General features: G+C 43.6%; 1 protein-coding gene across 4 annotated transcripts in view; it reads right to left on the minus strand.

The window, feature by feature from the left end:
- Window positions 1-22,188, minus strand: part of PATJ (PATJ crumbs cell polarity complex component) — a 407,721-nt gene that overhangs the window by 355,675 nt on the left and 29,858 nt on the right. For all 4 annotated transcript variants that reach the window (XM_073593830.1, XM_073593831.1, XM_073593832.1 and 1 more), the window contains exons 6-8: window positions 11,187-11,370; window positions 6,744-6,872; window positions 1,629-1,856 (exon numbers count right to left, since the gene is read on the minus strand). In XM_073593830.1, the coding sequence (XP_073449931.1) occupies window positions 1,629-1,856; window positions 6,744-6,872; window positions 11,187-11,370 (541 nt within the window). The remainder of the gene's footprint in view (window positions 1-1,628; window positions 1,857-6,743; window positions 6,873-11,186; window positions 11,371-22,188) is intronic.

The following is a 22,188-nucleotide window of genomic DNA, read 5'->3' on the forward strand; positions in this document are numbered from 1 at the left end:
AATTATTGGGTAAGTGCCTTGTAGAATATAAATGTTGCTTACATTCAAGCTGACTTATCATAACAGGCTTGCTTTACCTCATTTAGCAATTGTCCCTCCCGGTCAGACCATTAGTCACCTTCAGGAGCTACTGCAACTGTAACCTGCTGAGCTTCTTTCTCCTTTGTACCATTTCAGGGACCGTCCTGCACAGACCAAATACTTCACATTTTTGCTGGGAGACACTTGGAGATTACTCCTCCTGTGCCTGAAACTCGGGCAAGTCCTCTCTCTGTCCCAGGGGCCCCTGCTGTACTGATGGGGCCTGGAGAACTTTACCTTCATTTCTGGTAGCTGTGGGCCACAGGAACACTCTGCCTGTGCTTGAAGGAAAAAATAAAGTCCCATCTGCACCTGGGCCCTCCTTTGCAACTGATGGGGCCCGGGCCCCATACAGCAGGGCCAGCTTCACATCCTGTTCTGGTTAGATCTCAAAAATATAACACCAAGATAAAGTAGCAGGATAAAAGAGAGCAAATCTACTAGGGACACGATACAAACAATAAAAAAAACCTGACAGTGGTTTTTAGAAACCACTGTCAGGTTTTTTTATTGACTGTATCCTCTCCGGAGTAGATTCACCATCTCCTTTATTGTTCTGTACAGTAGTACAGTGAGCTCAGATCAGCAGGACGACACACCTTAGGTGGCAAGTCCATGACAGCCTGGGCTCACAGGAAGTGGGCTGAATGATGCTGGATTTTATTCACCCAGGAAGAGTAGCGCTGCTGGACCACAGAACGGTGAGTCTGAAGGAGAGTACCGCAGCAAAAGCCAATTTCTTTTCCTTTTTGTAAGTGCTTATGTCAGGGACATGGCTGTCACAGAACTGGCAATGTTGCCCAGAACCTACATGGACGCTCACAGAGGGTTCCGAGACGTGCAGGAGCGCGCACCGGTGCACATCAGCGCACAGGTACGCACAATACTGCGCGTACGCGATGGCGCGCAAGTGGGGTGACAGACGCTGGCGCCCACGGCCCTATTTGGGCCAGCTATTGACAACAGGACATTGCTGGATTATCTCCTCAGCTTCCCTGTGTGCCTTGTGACCCTGTTTCCTGATCTGTGATTACCCGTTGTTGACCCAGCTTGCCTTGACCTCGCTCCTTGATCTCCCGGTTTTGATCTTTGACTTGCATCTGACCCTGCTTCTGTTCCTGATCGTCCGGCTTGACCTTCGGCTTGCATCTGGACTCTGCTTGTTCCTGTCTTCCGTGTATGACCTTGGCTCGCCCCTGTTTATGCTCTGGACTGACTTATCCTTGTATGACCTCTGGCTGGGCTCCTGGTTCTTCCACTTACAAAATACAGCAAGTTCAGCTCAGCCTACTTCAGTCATCCCTCAGTGGCCAAGCTCATCTGACTCCAAACAAGCACCTGGCAGACAGTGCTTCTTTGAGCACCGCGCTCCCTGTTCCCGACTCCAGGGGCGCGCTGCACTTAGCCGCAAGGGGAGCCCTCTTAGCATCTCGATCTCCATACCCACACCTGACAGCTTAGAAATTTATTTTATATTGCTGATCTGCTTAGTGGCCACGTATGAAGCACACACTTTAGAAATCTAAATAGAAGGATCTGGTACTCACGGAGCCGACATTCTTCATTTCCGAAGGAGGCCCTGACCCAACCGGCAATGTGGCTGGAGCCGGAGGTGGAGGCCTGCTGGGAGTTTTTCCCACAGGATCCCGAGCCACAACCATTCGGACAGAATTTCCACAATTCCTCAACACCTGGGCAACCTGATCGCTGGCCATTCCTTGCACAATGGTATCCCCAATTTTTAAGATGTGATCTCCAGTCTTTAATCTTCCATCCTACAAATTGAACACACAGAAAAATGTAAAATCGACGCTAAATGAATGCTACTAATAAAATTTAAAAATACCTGGCATGCCAGTGTGATTTCATAAAGCAGAAACAATCTGCAGCAACTTTAGTAACCAGAGGTTATATATCTCTGCTATGGAACTCGATTGGTATATACAGTAAACATTTCCTCTTTAGACATCTACATTTTCAGTGAAAGATAAACAGCAATCTCAGTGTTGTTACCTGTCTGTAGTGAATAAATAGACTGAGATCCCAGCAACGTAACAAGCCTCTAGTGGAGGGGCTGTAACCTCAGCAATGTCACTGGCCTCTAGTGAATGGATAGGTTGTATTCTCAGGTCTGTAACCCCTCTCTAGTGAATGGATAGGCTGCATTCTCAGAAATGTCACAGGTCTATAGTGAATGGATAGGCTGTATTCTCAGGGCTGTAACCACTCTAGTGAATGAATAGGTTTTATTCAGTGATGTCACCGGTCTCTAGTGAATGGATAGGCTGCATTCTCAGTGATATCACCAGTCTCTAGTGAATGGATAGGCTGCATTCTCAGTGATGTCACTGGTCTCTAGTGAATGGATAGGCTGCATTCTCAGTGATATCACCGGTCTCTAGTGAATGGATAGGCTGCATTCTCGGAGATGTCACTGGTCTCTAGTGAATGGATAGGCTGCATTCTCAGTGATATCACGGGTCTCTAGTGAATGGATAGGCTGCATTCTCGGTGATGTTACTGGTCGCTAGTGAATGGATAGGCTGTATTCTCAGGGCTGTAACCACTCTAGAGAATGAATAGGTTTTATTCAGTGATGTCACCGGTCTCTAGTGCATGGATAGGCTGCATTCTCAGTGATGTCCCTAGTGCATGGATAGGCTGTATTCTCAGTGATGTCACTGGTCTCTAGTGAATGGATAGGCTGTATTCTCAGTGATGTCACCGGTCTCTAGTGCATGGATAGGCTGTATTCTCAGTGATGTCACCAGTCTCTAGTGAATGGATAGGCTGCATTTTTGTGGATGTCACTGGTCTCTCGTTAATGGATAAGTTGCATTTGCAGTGATGAACAATTAAAAAAAAAAAAAGAAGAAGATGGTTGCAAATGCTCTAGACAGCCAACAGGTGCACTTGAAGATTTAATCAAAGCAGATTTCCTTGTTGCCTCAAAGGAGCAGCTGAAATGTCTTTAATAAGCTGTCCTGGGTGGATTTTTAGCACCAATATACATATTTACAGCAGTTTTGAGAGGATCCTTTGACATTTGTTATAAGCAATGGGTTTTACTTAATGAAGACATTGTAAAATACATAAAATATATCATTACTGAGATTAATAGAGGGTTTTATTTAACATGAGTGCAGGAGAAATTAGCCTTTTTCCCTCTCCCCTCATGTTTTCACTTAATTGCATCCCGTTTTCAAGCCCGCAGTTTGCAGCTGCTTAAATGCCTTATGCATCTCCCAAGTTAAATTGATGAGATCTATTTATTTTTGCAATTAACCAGCCATAAAGCCCTTTAAATTCCAGAAACGGGCCTCTCCATCCAGATAGTATATGGTCACAATTACGGACGATGTATTTTAAATTAAAAAAGGAAAAAGGTCCTGGAGTAAGATCTGGATGGTTGGAGGGAATATGAGTATACAGGACAAAGTCAGTTGTATATCATCTTTCTATATGAGAACTTTTGTTATTTTTAAGGAAATATACATTCTTCAAGTCCTTAAAAGGGAACCTGTCAGCCAATCCAGATAAAGAGCGGACAGGAAAAAAAAGGTGCTGCTATTACATTTAGCAAAAGAAGAAAATACTCCTCCTTTTTCCAAACCACTCTTATTGCCGGTCCCCAACCGGTGGCGTCATTGACCCTCTAAGACATCTTCATGTACAATACATGTGCAGAGGCCATTGTTGGTCCTGCATTGTACATGTCGTCTTAGGTGTGCCCGTCTACATTCTGGTGCTGGAAGACAAAACCACCAGCGGCTGCGAGATAATGGAAAATGGCAAGCAATACTCTTACAATTATTGCCTTAAAAAAAAAAAAAAAAAGCCCTGCTGGGATTTCCGCTTTAAACTAACTATACACATGGCAATTTGATAGAGCAACTCAAAATTAAGATTTCATTATTTTGTTGAAAGCACAGAAAATAGACTCTCAACCACAGTGAAAAAGGATCGGAATTGCACCAGTCTAAATTTGACAGAAAAATCCAAATCACTCTTCACAATATTCTCAATCTTTTTCCAACTTCCCGTTCAAGAAATTTATATTAAATTTGTTAATTTACTGCTCATGTTTCCACTTTCAAACTGACCCATAAAAAAACAAAAAAACAAACTCGGTGATAGATTGCTTCGTTTATAGAGAAAGCACTCCTCTTGGTGTGAAGCGGAACGAGCGTCCAGTTACACAACCCTGCTCCAGCCAGCGCCGCTGCAGGGGAGAGGAGAGAGCACCAACAACAGATGGCCAATTGAAGCTTATGGTGGACATTACAACTCCAGGCTTCACATACTTTACTTTTTTTACTCCCCTGCAGCTTCCCCTGGCTGTCACAGGGGAGATCATGGGATCAGACCGGAGTTGCCTGAAAATAGGAAAGTATTCATTTTCTTATACCCAGAAATTCAGATGAAGCAAAAAATAGTCCACCGCTCAGGTAGGTCCAAGCTGACAGACCGATGTAAGAATTCAAATCCTCCGAATGGAAAGAGCCCCAGGTGCTGGCTAATGCTGAGACGAATGGAAGTGGAAGAAGTAATCTGGATGGCCGCACACCGGACTGATAACAAGTGCCTTTATTAATAAATCTGGATCATGGAATACACAAGCACTGTGACGGGGACGTACAGGAATCAGCTGTAAGCACTTGTCATAAGTGTGAAACGCGTCAACTGATTCCTGTACGTCCCTGTCACAGTGCTTGTGTATTCCATGACCAGATTTGTTAATAAAGGCACTTGTTATCAGTCCGGTGTGCGCCCATCCAGATTACTTCGTCCACTTCTATACATTTTCTTACTCCGATTAGTAAGCATAGGTGTTGGGAGGGGTAAGGGGATAGTTTTAAAGAGTAAGTAGGGTTATCCCAGAATTCTCGTGCTGAGGCAAGGCAAGGTGGAGAGACTTTCTAAACCTTTACTTTTGTAAGCCGGTCTACCTGATGTAATTTTTCTAGCTTGACCAGCTTCATCTTCCTTTTCATTGTAGTAAATGTAGAGATAATAATTGGTTATAATTAAGAACACAATGACTCAATAAGTCACTCGCTACTAAAGTTGGCCATACACATGGAATCACACTTGTGATTGCCAAAAACAAAAGCAACCTACTACCCATGAATTCCATCAACTACAGGAATTAAAGCAGAACTTTATTCCATAACAACTAGATAAAAAAATAATTGTTCTTTAGCAAGGATCATACATTGCAATCCACCTCCCGTATAACCTATTCCACTCCAAGAGACCTCAGTTTTGTAGCAACCAAGCAATAGAAGGGAGGGTGTCCTGTGCCCTGTACTGCAGAAGAGCTAATTCACACTTTGTGCAGTGACTGGCGTTTTAGCACACTGTCAAACACTGGTCACCACAAGTCCTTTGGACTTGTCTGATCACAGAACAAGGTACAGGCATACCCCACTTTTAAGTACACAATGGGGTTTATTTACTAAAGCTGGAAAGTGCAAAATCAGGCTGACTGCTGCATAGAAACCAATGAGCTTCTAACCCCAGCTTGTTCAATTAAGCTTTGGTAATAAAACCTGGAAGCTCATTGGTTTCTATGTAGAAGTGAGCCTGATTTTGCACTTTCCAGTTTTAGTAAATAAACCCTATTGTGTACTTAAAAGTGGGGTATGCCTGTAAAGGGCCAATCACAACAGGCCCTTTACCACGTGATCACAGAAGTAAACAGAAGACGGTTATTAGCTTTTTTTCTCCTCGCGATCAGCGTGAGGAGAAAAGAATAAAGCCAGTCTTCCCGCTTCTCCTCCCGGCCAATCAGGACAGGAAGCAGGTCCTAAGACTGGATTGGCCAGGAGGAGAAGCCGCCCGTGACCTGGACCTGGTGGGGAGCATCAGCCCCCACTGCCACTGAACTGACAGGGAGAGGGAGGGGAGGAGGGGGGAGATGGAGAGATGCACAGAGGAGAGCTGCAGTGACAGATACATATTCTGACCACACTTTCATAGCTCAGCAGCCTTGATAAACATGGGCAGCCTTTTGAGGGGAGGTCAACACCAGGCAGGATCAACCAGGTACTGTAGAAGATAGAAAGGGGCAATTGAAAAAGTAATAGCACGATGGTACAGCTTGTACCTTAAAAAGGGACAGGAGCATTTTTGGGCGGGTGGCATAACAGTCACTTTAATACAGAACATAGAATTCTCAGAGCGCTATGGGTTTGTTACATTCACAGCAAATGCGGCTTGTATTGAGGCGGTGTTCGTCTGCTTGAACCGTCATATTAAGCCATTTAGTAAAGAAGAGGTCACTGCTGTAATGGTTCATTTGACTTTGTAAACTTTGGGCTTCTTTAAGCACAGATGAAAAAGCGGTCATGCCGATTACATTACAAGGAGACTAGAACGCCACCTACTGGCTTGATCATAGATTACATTATATTAATATGCAACATTTAATAACCTGTAAAAAAAAATACATACACATATATATATATATATCTCTCCACTACACATTTCCTTTAACATAAAAAATGCCTTAACATTACTCAGGAAAACAGGAAAATTTGCTAACGATCCTCAAATCATTAGTGTGATCGATGATGCAGATATTTTCAGCATATGAAGTTTAAATCATCGTAATGATATTCCCTGTATTAACCATTATACAGAACGAGGAGATAAATTACCTGATCAGCCAGTCCTCCGGGTAAGATCGTTCTGACAATTACCCCGCTGGCTTTTCCGCCAACAATCCCGAACCCTAATCCTGAGCCATCATTAATGAGTTCAATTTCCTCCACGTGGCTCCAACACATCTGCAAATCACAAGACGAAAAAAAAAAAAAATCAATCTCTAAAATAATTCCGATTGTTACGTGGATCTAGTCAGTAGAATAGATGTTGGATTGTAACTGGGTCTGATCTGCCTGAAGGGTTTTGTGGAAAAGAGTTGCTCTTCCATATGGCTCCCATTACACTGAACATTAGCAGTTGCTTATTGTATTAATTGCTTATATTTAACATATACATATGCTGTACATCTACAGAGCACATGGAGTGGGGGGTGGGGGGGTTCCCATTCTCAGCATGTTGGCCTCATTCTCCTTGAGTGAAGACATTAGTTGAAACATTTTGCACACAGATTATTAAAGCTGAACTCTAGATAGACAGACAGACAAGATAGGCACCCATTAATGCAGCTCGGTATTCACTATTATCACACCAGTAAATATATTTTTGGGATGCAAGCCATGTTAAGGACCTAGATTTGGCTTAAAGGATATGTTCACCTTTCATAACACTTTACACTTATATTCAGGGTATAACATGCAACAGGTTATGAAAGGACCGGCCCCTGCACCCCCCTCTCTGACCGCTAGCGGGGGATCTTCTACCCCCGTTAGCGGTCACAACTTTAAAGAAAGAAGCGGCCGTGCGAGGCGCCACTCATTCGCAGTGTTCTGTGAATGCAAAACTACAAGTCCCGACAGGCTTAGCGCCTGTTGGCTGGTAATGTGAGGGAAAAAAGTATTTGATCCCCTGCTGATTCTGTACGTTTGCCCACTGACAAAGAAATGATCAGTCTATAATTTTAATGGTAGGTTCATTTTACCAGTGAGAGACAGAACAAAAAATAAATAAATTACATATATATAGATATATATATAGATATATATCTATATATATATATAGATATATATCTATATATATCCAAAAAAATGCATTTCAACAAAGTTATAAATTGATTTGCATTTTAAAAGGATTTTTTGCAGATCCTCTTCAAGTCATTAAGGTTGACGTTAAGGCTGACGTTTGGTAACTTGAACCTTCAACTCCCTCCACATATTTTCTATGGGATTAAGGTCTGGAGGCTGGCTAGGCCACTCCAGGACCTTCATGTGCTTCTTCTTGAGCCACTCCAATCATTGACAAGATTTTCCCGTGTAGTTCTGGGCTGATTCCTCATCGTTCTCGCGATCATTGAAACTCCACAAGGTGAGATCTTGCACGGAGTCCCAGACCGAGGGAGACCGAGAGTTATTTTGTGTTTCTTCCATTTGTGAATAATCAGAAAAGAGAATTCCCCTGAATGGACTTTACCGGCACTTGCTGACAAATATTAGATAGTGAGTACGTATACCAGAGTATATACAGTAAAAAAAATTTTTAATTTAAACATTTTAAACAATTCAACGTAACATATCTGAAATGAAGTGCTCTTTTTTGCTACATCCCTGAAGAAGGATAAATATAGTACTTACTCCGAAACGCGTTGGGTGTGAACAAGAGCCCTCGTACAATTTACTGTTTTGCAACAATATTGTCATCCATTATCTCTACACTATGTTCCGTTGAATATATGTTGTAATTTGTTTTAAATCTATGCTATGTTTAAATAAAAAATCTTTTTACTGTATATACTCTGGTATACGTACTCACTATCTAATATTTGTCAGCAAGTGCTGGTAAAGTCCATTCAGGGGAATTCTCTTTTCTGATATATATGTAATTATTGGATGTGGCACTGCTTTTCTTGGGCCTAGGGCAGCTAATCACCCTATTTAATTTGTGAATAATCGCACCAACTGTCGTCATTCTCTCACCAAGCTGCTTGGCGATGGTCTTGTAGCCTCTTCCAGCCTTGTGTAGGTCTACAATCTTGTCACTGACATCCTTGGACAGCCATTTGGTCTTGGCCATGGTGTAGAGATTGGAATCTGATTGATAGATTGCTTCTGTAGAAAGATAAGATTTGGTGTCTTCAGCTGGCCACTTTCGTTGGTGCACTTAAACTTCTGGATAGCAGTGCCAAACAACACAACTGGCCCAGATTATTAAGTGAAGCAGGCAGGATCTTTCCCAGCAAGGTGAAAGGACAATGATGTCTGTATACAGTGTCCCCAGAAATGAATGGCCTTATCCTTTATCCCTGTGGCACTACAAGTGTCAGCAAGATGGCTTCCAGCAATGATGTCTGTATACAGTGTTCAATTAACGCCTTCTGTGGTGCAGTGTCCCTGTTTCTTGCAAATGGGCAAATAGCCCCTTCACCCAAGCCTTTTGACTTCGCCAGCGACCAGGAAGGAGGCGTGTCTTCTCGGAGCTCCTGTGACAGGACAGCGCCCTATAGCAGAGTCATCTGGGACTACACCACAGCTCTTTTATCGGAGATAGATAGGTGTGCAAGCCAGTGGTCCAGCCCCTGTCCATGACGGCTAATCTTCAAGTGTGATCGTGATTCACAAGACACCATCCGCCTGGACACCATGGGAGACCATCCTTTACCGACCATCGCACTGCTATACGGCATGTGCGTCCTGCGGATCCGGTAAGGGTACCCAACTCTTTTCCATTTATTTCCATTTTTGAAGATTTATGTGCTTTGCCATCTGTGGTCGCCTTCCCATCAGAGGGTTTACCCACTTCTCAGGTTTACGGTATTCCACTTTTGGAGAGGACTTCTACTTACCTCACGCATCACAGACTCTGATCCCTCATCACTATAGAACTTTTTTCAATTATATTTAGAAGGCCCACTGCATATATTTTGTGTGTTATTTCATTCTTCATAGGTTGTTCATGATTCTATTCACTTATGCTTCAGCGCTGCACTTTATTATTTATAGCCATGTGAACTGACTGCGAGTCAGATGCGATGCGGGAACCCGCACAGGAATCGTGCCGGTTCCCGCATCGCACCAGAGCTGACTATGTGGATGGGGAAATTAGCTCAGTTATTTCCTTCAGCCAGCTGGCAAACAAAAAAAACCCAAAAAAACAACTGAGCAATGCATGGCAAGTTTTAGCCTCAGCCTCTTGCAGTCCCCTATACAGAATAGCTCAGAACAAAGAGGAAGAAGCAGCATAGGGAGCCAATCAGTTAATCTACTGACAAGAAACATGCTGATAGGAGAAAGTAGCAATGACAGAGAAATGAGCTAATTACTGTGAAACAGCACAAGGAGGCAATCAGTCGTACTGCAATGTTTATGTACTATTGAGGGACATGCTGATAGGAGGAGAAACAGAAAGATCAGAAAGATCAGCTGATCTGTCTACTGTTTCTTTTTTTCATGGTGGGGGGGGGGGGGGGACCTGTTTCAGCTGCAGCAGATAAAAGGTTTGCTGCCCTGCCAGACAGATCTGTGCTGTGTGACAGAGCGGTGTGAAAATCTTAGGACTGGATGAACAGAAATACAAAACTATTTTGGCAGGTATAACAGCTAATTGTATTTGTATGCCTGGAGTTCAGCTTCAGGGAGGTAATTTGTGATTGTTCACTGGCCTACCCACTCCGCAATACGCATTCCTGCACAATAAGCACTCCTGAGCCCTGCACGCTGTGTGATACCCGCCGCTACACCCTCTGCAGTAAGCACTTCCTGGGCCCTGCTCTCTGTGCGATACCCACCCCTGCAGCCCATGTAGTACGCACTCCTGAGCCCTGCACAATACGCACTCCTGAGCACCGCACAATAAGCACTCCTGAGCCCTACTCTCTGTGTGATACCCACCCCTGCAGCCTGTGAAATACACTCCTGAACCCTACTTCTTTGAAATACCCTCCCCTGTCTAAGATACACCACCCAGAACCCTTGCAATATATGCACTAAGCCAAGCCCTGTGCGATAGAACTCTTGACCCCTACGCCTAGCACGATATGCACTCCTAAAACCCTCCCCAGACTGAAACCCCCAACATGGGAACATTTTTTCCTTCCAGTGCCACCACCAACCCAAAGACATTTTTTCCCCACTGATACAGCCCCATGGCAACAGCACCAATACAGGGGCATTTTTTCCTTGCAGTGAAACCACAAACCCAGGGGCATTTTTTTTCCTTCCAATGACTTCACCGATGCTGAAATATTTTTCATGTCCAAAATTCATCACAAATTCAGAGACATTTTAGCCATTACTGCTAGCCCCATATTTGGACAGCCATTTTAAACTTTCACATGCCACAAACATTTAGGGGCATGCAGCTGTTGGCCCCATCCCCCTCTCCACCTGGGGGAAAGGGGCCTATTTTCCAATCTTCACCCTGAACACTAGAAGACCTTGTCCCAGCCCTGCTCCTGGGACTTGCATTACTGTGACTCCCAGAGATCTCCAAGGAAAAGAACTTACTTGCTCATCCTGCTGATTAGTTTGGTTTTGAGAGGTAATGGGCGCTGAATGTTTGGCTACCACCAGGTGTAAAAATCCAGAAGTCTGCTGGAGCAGAGATATGGCTTCTTGGTGAGAGACGGTTACGTCCAATGGGGTGTAGTTAATTGCCAGAATCTGGTCATTTTCTTTAAGACGTCCATCCCTGAAAGACATCAACATTGGTATAAGAGGTTTTCCCTATCAACACACTGACAACTGGAGAATATTCATACATTATATAAAACACTTCCATATTGCTTGAATGCTTAGACATGAGGCTTTAAAAAGAACCAGTCACTACGAAGCTTAGGCAAGAATATAAATATTCACTATAAAAAGGATTATAATTCTGTATTCTTATTTACGGAGGAATTATAATTGCCATATCATGTAACTTTACTAATGTCATTGAAGAACAATTGCAGAGTACACACAACTCTATACAGTATCTCACAAAAGTGAGTACACCCCTCACATTTTTGTAAATATTTTTTTCTATCTTTTCATGTGACAACACTGAAGAAATGACACTTTGCTACAATGTAAAGTAGTGAATGTACAGCTTGTATAACAGTGTAAATTTGCTGTCCCCTCAAAATAACTCACACAGCCATTAATGTCTAAACCGCTGGCAACAAAGGCAAGTACACCCCTAAGTGAAAATCTCCAAATTGGGCCCAATTAGCCATTTTCCCTCCCTGGTGTCATGTGACTCAGTGTTACAAGGTCTCAGGGGTGAATGGGGAGCAGGTGTGTTAAATTTGGTATTATCGCTCTCACTCTCTCATACTGGTCACTGGTATTTCAACATGGCACCTCATGGAAAAGAACTCTGAGGATCTGAAAATAAGAACTGTTACTCTATACAAATATGGCCTTGGCTATAAGTAGATTGCCAAGACCCTGAAACTGAGCTGCAGCACGGTGGCCAAGACCATACAGCGGTTTAATAGGACAGGTTCCACTCAGAACAGGCCTCTCTGGGAAAAAGACATGAGTGCTGCCAGCATTGCTGCAGAGGTTGAAGGGGTGGGGGGTCAGCCTGTCAGTGCTCAGACCATATGCTGTACACTGCATCAAATTGGTCTGCATGGCTGTCGTCTCAGAAAGAAGACTCTTCTAAAGATGATGCACAAGAAAGCCAGCAAACAGTTTGCTGAAGACAAGACATGTCCTGTGGTCTGATGAGACCAAGATAAACTTATTTGGTTCAGATGGTGACAAGCGTGTGTGGCGGCAACCAGGTGAGGAGTACAAAGACAAGTGTGTCTTGCCTACAGTCAAGCATGGTGGTGGGAGTGTCATGGTCTGGGGCTGCATGAGTGCTGCCAGCACTGGGGAGGTACAGATCATTGAGGGAACCATGAATGGCAACATGTACTGTGACATACTGAAGCAGAGCATGATCCCCTCCCTTCAGAGACTGGGCTGCAGGGCAGTATTCCAGCATGATAACGACCCCAAACACACCTCCAAGACGACCCCTGCCTTGCTAAAGAAGCTGAGGGTAAAGGTGATGCACTGGCCAAGCATGTCTCCAGACCTAAACCCCATTGAGCATCTGTGGGGCTTCTTCAAATGGAAGGTGGAGGAGCGCAAGGTCTCTAACATCCACCAGCTCTGTGATGTCGTCATGGAGGAGGGGAAGAGGACTCCAGTGGCAACCTGTGAAGCTCTGGTGAACGCCATGCCCAAAAGGGTTAAGGCAGTGCTACAAATTAATGGTGGTCACACAAAATATTGACACTTTGGGCCCAATTTGGACATGTTCACTTAGTGGTGTACTTACTTTTGTTGCCAGCGGTTTAGACATTAATGGCTGTGTGTTGAGCTATTTTGAGGGGACAGCAAATTTACACTGTTATACAAGCTGTACACTCACTACTTTACATTGTAGCAAAGTGTCATTTCTTCAGTGTTGTCACATGAAAAGGTATAATAAAATATTTACAAAAATGTGAGGGGTGTACTCACTTTTGTGAGATACTGTATATGGGATTTTACAATACCAAAAATATTGCAAACACAGAAATCCAATAAAAAGAAAGAAAAAAAGAAAAAAGAAGAAAGACGAAAAAAAGAAAGTTATATAAAGCTGAAAAGTATCCACGTAAATATACATACATTAAAATACTTCCCAGCTCATAAATCACCACATTATAATTTACAGTGCTTATTTACAAAGTAGCAATGTATGAGACAGGAAGAATTTTATTGTATGAATATTGGACACTGTCCAGCTTTATATAACCTGTGTTCTTTCACTTTTAAAATGCATTTGATACAATAAAAAAAATGAAAGTTCGTGAAGGTATTTGGAAACCCAACCCATGTAAAATAAAGGCATATAGCATGAAGTGACATTTGTCTATGATCAGCTGACTTCCTGTTTAGGAATGCCAATAAAAAAAAAAAATATATATATAAAAAAATATATATATATATATATATATATATATATATATATATATATATATATATATATATATATATATATATATATATATAATAAATTCCATTGTCAGTTTTCTGCCCCCCTTAGCCTAAAATGTCCAATTACATTTAGTCTGTATGGCCAAGTTATACAAATGTCAAATTTCCCCATGTCTCTGCATGCATGGTATATATCTCACTCGCTTTCTCTATCCATCTATATCTCAGGAATGCTTTGCAGGAACACAAGATCCATGCCTTCCCTATTGACAGAGCAGCGATCTGCTTTGTTTACATAAGCAGACTGCCGTTCGGCCTCTGTAACAAACATTTGGTGGGTGCCGGCTGACATAGAGTCCGCGTTACCGGCTGAGTGCCTCCCACTGTGCATAATCACAGTGGGAGCGAGCCGCCAGACGCGCGCATTTGCGCCCGCTACCCGGAAGTGCGGGATCATGTTTATATTTATATACACACACACGTGATCCTGTGCACAGCGGCCGCCCTGTAGCAGTAAAACTGCTATTGGGTGGTCATGAAGTGGTTAAGCCAATGAAACAAAATGTCAACTACATAGTTTACAAATATAGCAACAAACTTATTTTCCCATCTCTCGATCCAGATTCTTGAGAAGCCACGTTGCAGCATCTGGTATCGATGACCGGTATGAAATGAACTGGCCTTCTTAGACCCAACACATAATTACTGACATTACAAAAACAGCCATTGCCCAAAAATCGAATTTATCACTCCCCGAACATGACCCCCCTCCATGATCTCCCCTCCCACGTGTTTCTCAGATGTCTGAAGTTATTGAAAATTAAAGTCCAACTCTGAGCAGTTACCAAATCATTAAAACTCCCCACACCTCACACCCCCAACTTATAAAGAATCTAACAATTTTTTTCTAAGGGATGAGATAACACGGATTACTACTTACCTTTATCCAGGGTCCTGCAGTCTTCCTCCTGCCGGTTCTATGGTGATAACCAGCGCCCTGAAGCCACTTATCTTGCCAGTCTTCCACTGGTCCTTAAAACCACCTCTTGCCAATGTCATCAAGTACAATGCAGGACCAGTGGTCATCACTGTTGCTGCCTTGTATATAGGTCATAACAACATCCATCATCGTTCAAGCACTGAAGAGAAGAGGGCTTGAATGCTGGCTGTGTCGATGGCCATGGTTTGAGGTGCTAAGGTGGCAATTGTGGGTATATACCAACCCCACATCCCTATGTACAGTGGATATAAAAAGTCTACACACCCCTGTTAAAATGTCAGGTTTCTCTGATGTAAAAAAAAAATGAGACAAAGATAAATCATTTCAGAACTTTTTCCACCTTTAATGTGACCTATAAACTGTAAAACAAACTGAAATCTTATAGGTGGAGGGAAGCAAAAATAAAATAACATGGTTGCGTAAGTGTGCACACCCTTAAACTAATACTTTGTTGAAGCACCTTTTGATTTTATTACAGCACTCAGTTTTTTTGGGTACGAGTCTATCAGCATGGCACATCTTGACTTGGCAATATTTGCCCGCTCTTCTTTGCAAAAATGCTCCAAATCTGTCAGATTGTGAGGGCATCTCCTGTGCACAGCACTCTTCAGATCTTCCTCACAGATTTTCAATGGGATTCAGGTCTGAGTTCTGGCTGGGACATTCCAAAACTTTAATCATCTTCTGGTGAAGCCATTCCTTTGTTGACTTGGATGCATGCTTTGGGTCGTTGTCATGCTGAAAGATGAAGTTCCTCTTCATGTTCAGCTTTCTAGCAGAAGCCTGAAGCTTTTGTGCCAATATTGACTGGTATTTGGAACTGTCCACAATTCCCTCTACCTTGACTAAGGCTCCTGTTCCAGCTGAAGAAAAACAGCCCCAAAGCATGATGCTGCCACCACAGTGCTTCACGGTGGGTATGGTGTTCTTTTGTTGATGTGCAGTGTTGTTTTTGCGCTAAACATATTATTTGGAGCTATGGCCAAAAAGTTCATCAGTCCATAACACATTTTCCCACATGCTTTTGGGAGAATTCAGATGCGTTTTTGCAAAATTTAGCCGGACTTGGATGTTTTTCTTCATTAGAAAAGGTTTCCGTCTTGCCACTCCACCCCATAGCCCAGACATATGAAGAATACAGGAGATTGTTGTTACATGTACCACACAGCCAGTACTTGCCAGATATACCTGCAGCTCCTTTGATGTTGATGTAGACCTCTTGGCAGCCCCCCTGACCAGTTTTCTTCTGGTCTTTTCATAAATTTTGGAGGGATGTCCAGTTCTTCGTAATGTCCCTGTTGTACCATATTTTCTCCATTTGATGACCATCTTCACTGTGTTCCATGGTATATCTAATGCCTTGGAAATTCTTTTGTAGCCTTCTCCTGACCGATACCTTTTAACAATGAGATCCCTCTGATGCTTTGGAAGCTCTCTGTGGACCATGGCTTTTGCTGTTAGATGTGACTAAGAAAATGTCAGGAAAGACCTACTAGAAGAGCTGAACTTTATTTTGGGGTTAATCAGAGGCACTTTAAATGATGGCAGGTGTGTACTGACTCCTATTTAACATGAGTTTGAATTTAATTGCTTCATTCTGAACACCGCTACATCCCCAGTTATAAGAGCGTGTGCACACTTATGCAACCACATTATTTTAGTTTTTAATTTTTACTCACCCCCCACCCCCACAAGATTTCAGTTTGTTTTTCAATTGAGTTGTACAGTTTATAGGTCTCATTGAAAAGGTGGAAAAAGTTCTGAAATAAGCCACAATATGTTACAGTTAAAAGCTCTTCCTTTATTAGTGCGTTTCACATATCGGTGTAGCACCCTGGGGTTTATTCGGGGATGCTCCTCACAGATTTACTTGCCAGGAGTAGTTACCTTAGTCAAATTGTTAGAGATTTATTGATTTCTCCCTAGGTTTGGCTTTGTTGTGCTTTTCTCTTCTACCGCTAGGTGGCCGGGTACTTGGTGGTACTAGATATGAGAAGGGCAACCCAAGGTCAGGTTATGGGTATATGGGGTATCTCAGCCATAAGGCAGGGGTTTTCTTGAACCCCTTGGCCTGCTGGGAGAGCCTATATATTCGGGTGGAGTCAGGTGATCTATGTTCTGTGCCACGTCTGTCTGGGTGGACGTGTGTCATATGCCCTGGGCTGCTAGGCCGGAGATTGGGCCTATCCTGGGGGTACCTGGCTGCCAGGCTGTCTGAGGGGCTATCTAGAAGTAAGAGGGCAGTGCAGGGTTGGGATTGCGGCTTGCAGTCCAACCAGAAGTGACGGTTCTGCCAGCCGGAGAACCTGTCATGGTCGGAGGTAGAAGGGAAGCTGTCGCCACTAAGGGACCATCCACCTTATTACCAGGGACCACAGTGAGTAACTGAAGCAAGTACCGGAGCAGCATTCTCAACGAAGGGGCGCGGTGGAGAATCGAGAAACTTTAGGCGGTGTCAGCGACCCAACTAACGGAGGTGATGCGCAGCAGAGCAGCCTTGTGAGTCAAGCCAGGGACCGAGCCGGCCAGCGGGGTGGAGCTTGAGAAGTATCGGGAGTGCCAAGCTAGGGACCCAGCAGGGAAGCGGGGGTGACGTTTGAGGGAGATACTACTGCAAAGCTTTGAGGAGCTCCAGGGATTCAGAGTCAGTGAATCAGAGGGTCCAGTGGGAGACCAGGAGCTCAAGGGGCTGAAGAACTGCAAGTAGAAGTTGTAATGAAGCTGAGAGGGCTGTTACGATTTTTGTTAGGAACTGCTAAAGACTTACCATAGGAGACAACAATCCTGCACATGCAGATGTAGCGCCTTGCTGGGGCCTTTCCCTGTATGGCTGTCCTCCTTTTGAAGTCTCGGAGTCTGCCAATTAAAATTGCAACTGCTTAAGGGTGTCCTGGCCCTAACCCTCTTTCCCTCATAAAAGAAAGACTGTGAAATAAACATCTCTTTTGCATCCAAGATGTGTCTGGTGCCCAATAACTTACACCTTGCACCCACTATGCCTCACAACCCACTACTTACAGAAGGATGTCAGCTATCTTTGGCCCTAGAGGTCCTCATTAGACTTGAAGAGGCTAAAGACTTTGCTACATCAGAATAAAATTTTCAAATAGAAATACACTTTATAGATAGGAGATACTCCCACACAGACACAACGGTTTATATATACCAAATACCGCGTGACCAGACCGGAGCGCCCTCAGAATAGGCAAGTATAAGCATCTGCCTCCTACAGGGTAGTTAGAAAAACTTGACTGTGCCAGTAGATTTTGGGTGTCGTGTCAGTAAATTTCAATCTGGTAAGCTGGCAACACTGGGAAGGGTACACACACACGGTGTTTGGTCTATATAAACCTGTGTCTTTGTGGGATTATCACCCATTATATTTTTATTTGGAAATGTTATTCTATGTGAAACACACTAATGAAAGAAGAGCTTTTAACTGTAGAATCGTGTGGCTTATTCCTTTCTGAGAGTCTATGCACCTGAAGAGTCCCAGCTTTAGGGTGGCTTCACACTGCCCTGGTACGGTCCCGCTGTGCTTTTGCTAAAGCGCAGCTAACCCGCATTTTTGGTGTGGGTTAGCTGTGCTTTCCCGTAGACTTCTATGATGTCCCGCAGTTTTGGTGTGGTTTTGAAAAGCGCACCAAAAGATGTGGCATGCAGGAGTTTTGGTGCACTTTCTGAAACTACGTCAAAACTGCAGGACCTCTTAGAAGTCTACGGGAAAGCATCACTAACCCACACGAAAACCACGGGTTAGCTGCGCTTTAGCAAAAGTGCAGCGGGGCAGTGTGAAGCCGGCCCTATTCTTTCTTTATCTTCGTAGGCATTGATTTGAGACACTTTGAGATAATTCAGAATTTTGACAGGTATATTTGATCTCTTTGTGACCTGCTTCAAGTGAGTTTTGCATTCCAGTGGACTAGTATGGGAATGCAAAACCCACCTGAAGCAAACAAAAGCCGGTCAGCACAGGCCCTTATTCAGTAGACATGTGCAATTCGTTTAGTTCCGAATTTGTTTCGTTCCGAATTCGTTAATTCGAAAATTTCAGAAATTCGAAAGTTTGGAAATCCGAAAATAAGAATGAAAATCTGAAAATTCAAAAAGAATGAAAACCCGAAAATCTGAAAAAATATCTAATAATAACAACTATTAAATTATAGGTATTGGAATTTCATTTTAAATTTGGCTGTTAGTGAACGTAACGAGTACGAATTTATCCAAAGTTACGAATTATCTAAAATAAAGGATCTAATCGATCTAATAATAATAAACAATAATAATAAAACCTTTTTATTATTATTTATTCCAATCCATTTGTTTAGATGCAGCATTCGTAATTTCAGATAAATTTGTATCCGTTACGTTCACAAACAGTCAAATTTGAAAGGAAATTCCAATACCTATAATTTAATAGTTATTATTAGTTAGTTATCATTTCAAATTTTACTGATTCTTACTTTTTTTCAGATTTTCTAATTTCGGAATTTTCAAATTCCGAAAATTTGGAAATTTGGAATTCGGAAATTTGAAAAAAGCATAAAAACGAATGAAATGAAAACGAACAAATTTTTTGTCCGTGCACATGTCTATTATTCAGTGTCATCGCAGCCACTAGACAAAAAGAGCTGTAGAATCATTACTAGTTGGGGCAGGTGGTGACAATTTTAATGCGTCTGGAACATTTCCAGCGTTCAGCTTTTTCTCCTAAGGCCCGGTTCACACTACGGCGACCTGAAAGTCATGCAACTTATGGTGCAATATTGTTAGGCGATTTCCTAGCGATTTGAGTACAACTTTCAGTGAAAGATTACCCAGTGCCTGGGTAATCTTCCTGTGATGTCGGATCCAAGTCACATCAATATCATAGATGAGGATCCGGCTTGGAGGCGACTTCCATTATAGTCTATGGGCACAAGTTGGATAGAAGTCGCCTTGGAGTAGTACAGGAACCTTTTCTAAAGTAAGAGTGACTTGAGAAGTGCGAATTAAGACCGCTCTCATTGACCAACCTGGGATTCCACATGACTTGGCGTCTTACAAGTCAGATCCCAAGTCATGGCAATGTGAACTGAGCCTCAGAGAAACGAGAAGGAAGGGGCAGTCGGGATGCTGAACTTCTTCTGCAAATGCTAGCTGCCTGGCTGTTTCCCTGACCTACACAATCAGGAAAGTCAGATTGGCCAGAAGTCCTTTATATACAACCTTGTTCGGCATTAGTGGCAAAGTACTGAAGCCAGAGAGCCAACATGGAAGCCAGGCAACTAGCAAAATGAGAAATCAGCAATGGTAGTCTTTGTTTCTCCCAGGAAAGGGTTCCTTTAAAATAAATGTAAACTCAATCTCTAAAATTTCATAAAAGTTTTTACACAATGTATTTGTTTATTTTCATTTTATTTAAAACTGTAGCACCCTGGAGTTTGGGCAGGGTTGCTCCTCACAAATTTACTTGCCAGGAATAATTATCCTGGTTGATTGTTAGAGATCTATTGATTTCTCCCTAAGTTTGGCCTTGTTGCACTTTTCTCTTCTACCACTAGGTGGCCAGGTACTTGGTGGTACTAGATACGGAAAGGGCAACACAAAGTCAGGTTAAGGGTATATGGGGCATCTCAGCCAATGGGCAAGGATTTTCTTGGATCCATTGGCCTGCTGGGAGAGCCTATATATTTGGGTGAGGTCAGGTGGTCGGTTTTTCTGTGCCACCTGGATGGCTGTCTGGGTGGACGTGTGATGTACTGCCCAGGCTGCTAGGCCGGAGATTGGGCCTATCCCGAGCACATCTGGCTGCTAGGCTGTCTGAGGGCCTATCTAGAAGCAAGAGAGCAGAGCAGGGTTGGGATTGCGGCTAGCAGTCCAGCCAGAAGTGACAGTTCTGTCGGCCGGAGAACCTGCCGTGGTCGGAGGTAGAGGGGAAGCTGTTAACATCAAGGGACCAACCACCTTATTACCAGGGACCACAGTGAGTAACTAAAGCAAGTACCGGAGAAGTATTCTCACCAACCGGGGACGGTGAAGAAATCTTCAGTGGGAATTGAGCCAGGGACCCGGCCAGCGGAGGTGACACTTGCAGAGCAGCCTTGTGCATCAAGCCAGGGACCGAGCTGGTCAGTGGGGGTGAAGCTTGAGAAGTATATGTGAGTGCCAAGCCAGGGACCCAGCAGAGAGGCGGGGGTGACGCTTGAGGAAGCTACCACCGTGAAGATTGGAGGAGCTCAAGGGATTCAGTGGCAGTGAATCAGAGGGAGAGACCGAGAGCTCAGTAGGCTGGAGAACTACAAAAAGTGATTGTAGTGGAATTGAAGGAACTGTTGCGCTTTGTGTTAGGAACTGTTAAAGACTGTTGCCATAGGAGACAGCATTCCTGCACATGCAGATGTGGAATCTTTCTGGATGCCTTTCCCTGCATGGCTGTCTTCCTATTGAAGTCTCGGAGTCTGCCAATTGAACTTGCAACTACCTAAGGGTGTCCTGGCCCTAACCCTCTTCCCCCCAAAAGATTGTTAAGAGAAATAAAATCTCTTTTGCATTCAAGAAGTGTCTGGCGTTCAATGACTTTAACCACCTTGCACCCACCATGCCTCACAACCCATCATATACCGAAGGATTTTAGCCATCTCTGGCCCTGGAGCTTCTCATTAGACCGAAGGAGGCCTGAGACCTTGCTATAACTGCAATTTTAATAAAAATAAAACCTAATGATTCTGCCATGAAGGTATTTGTTCAGGCTCTTTCTGGTATTGGGTGACAACGTCCTGCCCCTGTCAACTTATTGCTCTCGGTTACCCCCTGTCACATTGGCTTCTGATAGACACTACAAGTGGCCATTAGGGATGGGCTCAGGCATGTTCAGATCCCAGTCCCATCCCACCTGAGCAATCCCACCATGAAGAAGTCACTGCACACCGCCAATCATAGGCAGTGAGGCATTTCCCAGCCTACAGCTGCACAAACACACGCTGCTCACGATTGGCAGTGTGCAGTGATGGCTTCTTGGTGGGATTGCTCAGGTGGGCAGGGACTGGGGATCCGAACATGCCTGAGCTCATCCTTAGTGGCCACTTCTGAACACCCTGTCCAGGCAAAGCCCTGAGAATTACCCCGCCAGCCATTGCTGGAGTGCATGTAGACAAGTGGCTATAAGAAGAGGCTACAGGGGATCAGGATAGGGCTGGGAGATTTTCTCAAAAAAAAAAAAAAAAAAAAAAAAAAAAAAAAACCTCGATTCACGATTCAAATTTATTTATTTTTTTGGACACCACGCCGGTCCTGAGGAGCTGCGGGCAGGAGTTTTTAGGCGAGGCCGCGGCTTCGGCCTAGTCTGCGGCATCCGATGTCGCGGACTAGGCCGAAGCCGAGGCCTCGCCTAAAAATTCCTGCCCGCAGCTCCTCAGGACCGGTGCGGTGAAAAAAAATAAAAAATTAAAAAAAAAAAAATCGATTTGCTTAAATTTTGAATCGATTTGACCTCTTAACTCGATTCAAGATTTAAATCGATTTTTCCCCAGCCCTAGATCAGGAGTGCCAAGTAACAAAGGAGGATTA

The sequence above is a fragment of the Aquarana catesbeiana genome, linkage group LG07, assembly GCF_042186555.1.
Source record: "Aquarana catesbeiana isolate 2022-GZ linkage group LG07, ASM4218655v1, whole genome shotgun sequence".
Taxonomy (NCBI): Eukaryota; Metazoa; Chordata; class Amphibia; order Anura; family Ranidae; genus Aquarana; species Aquarana catesbeiana.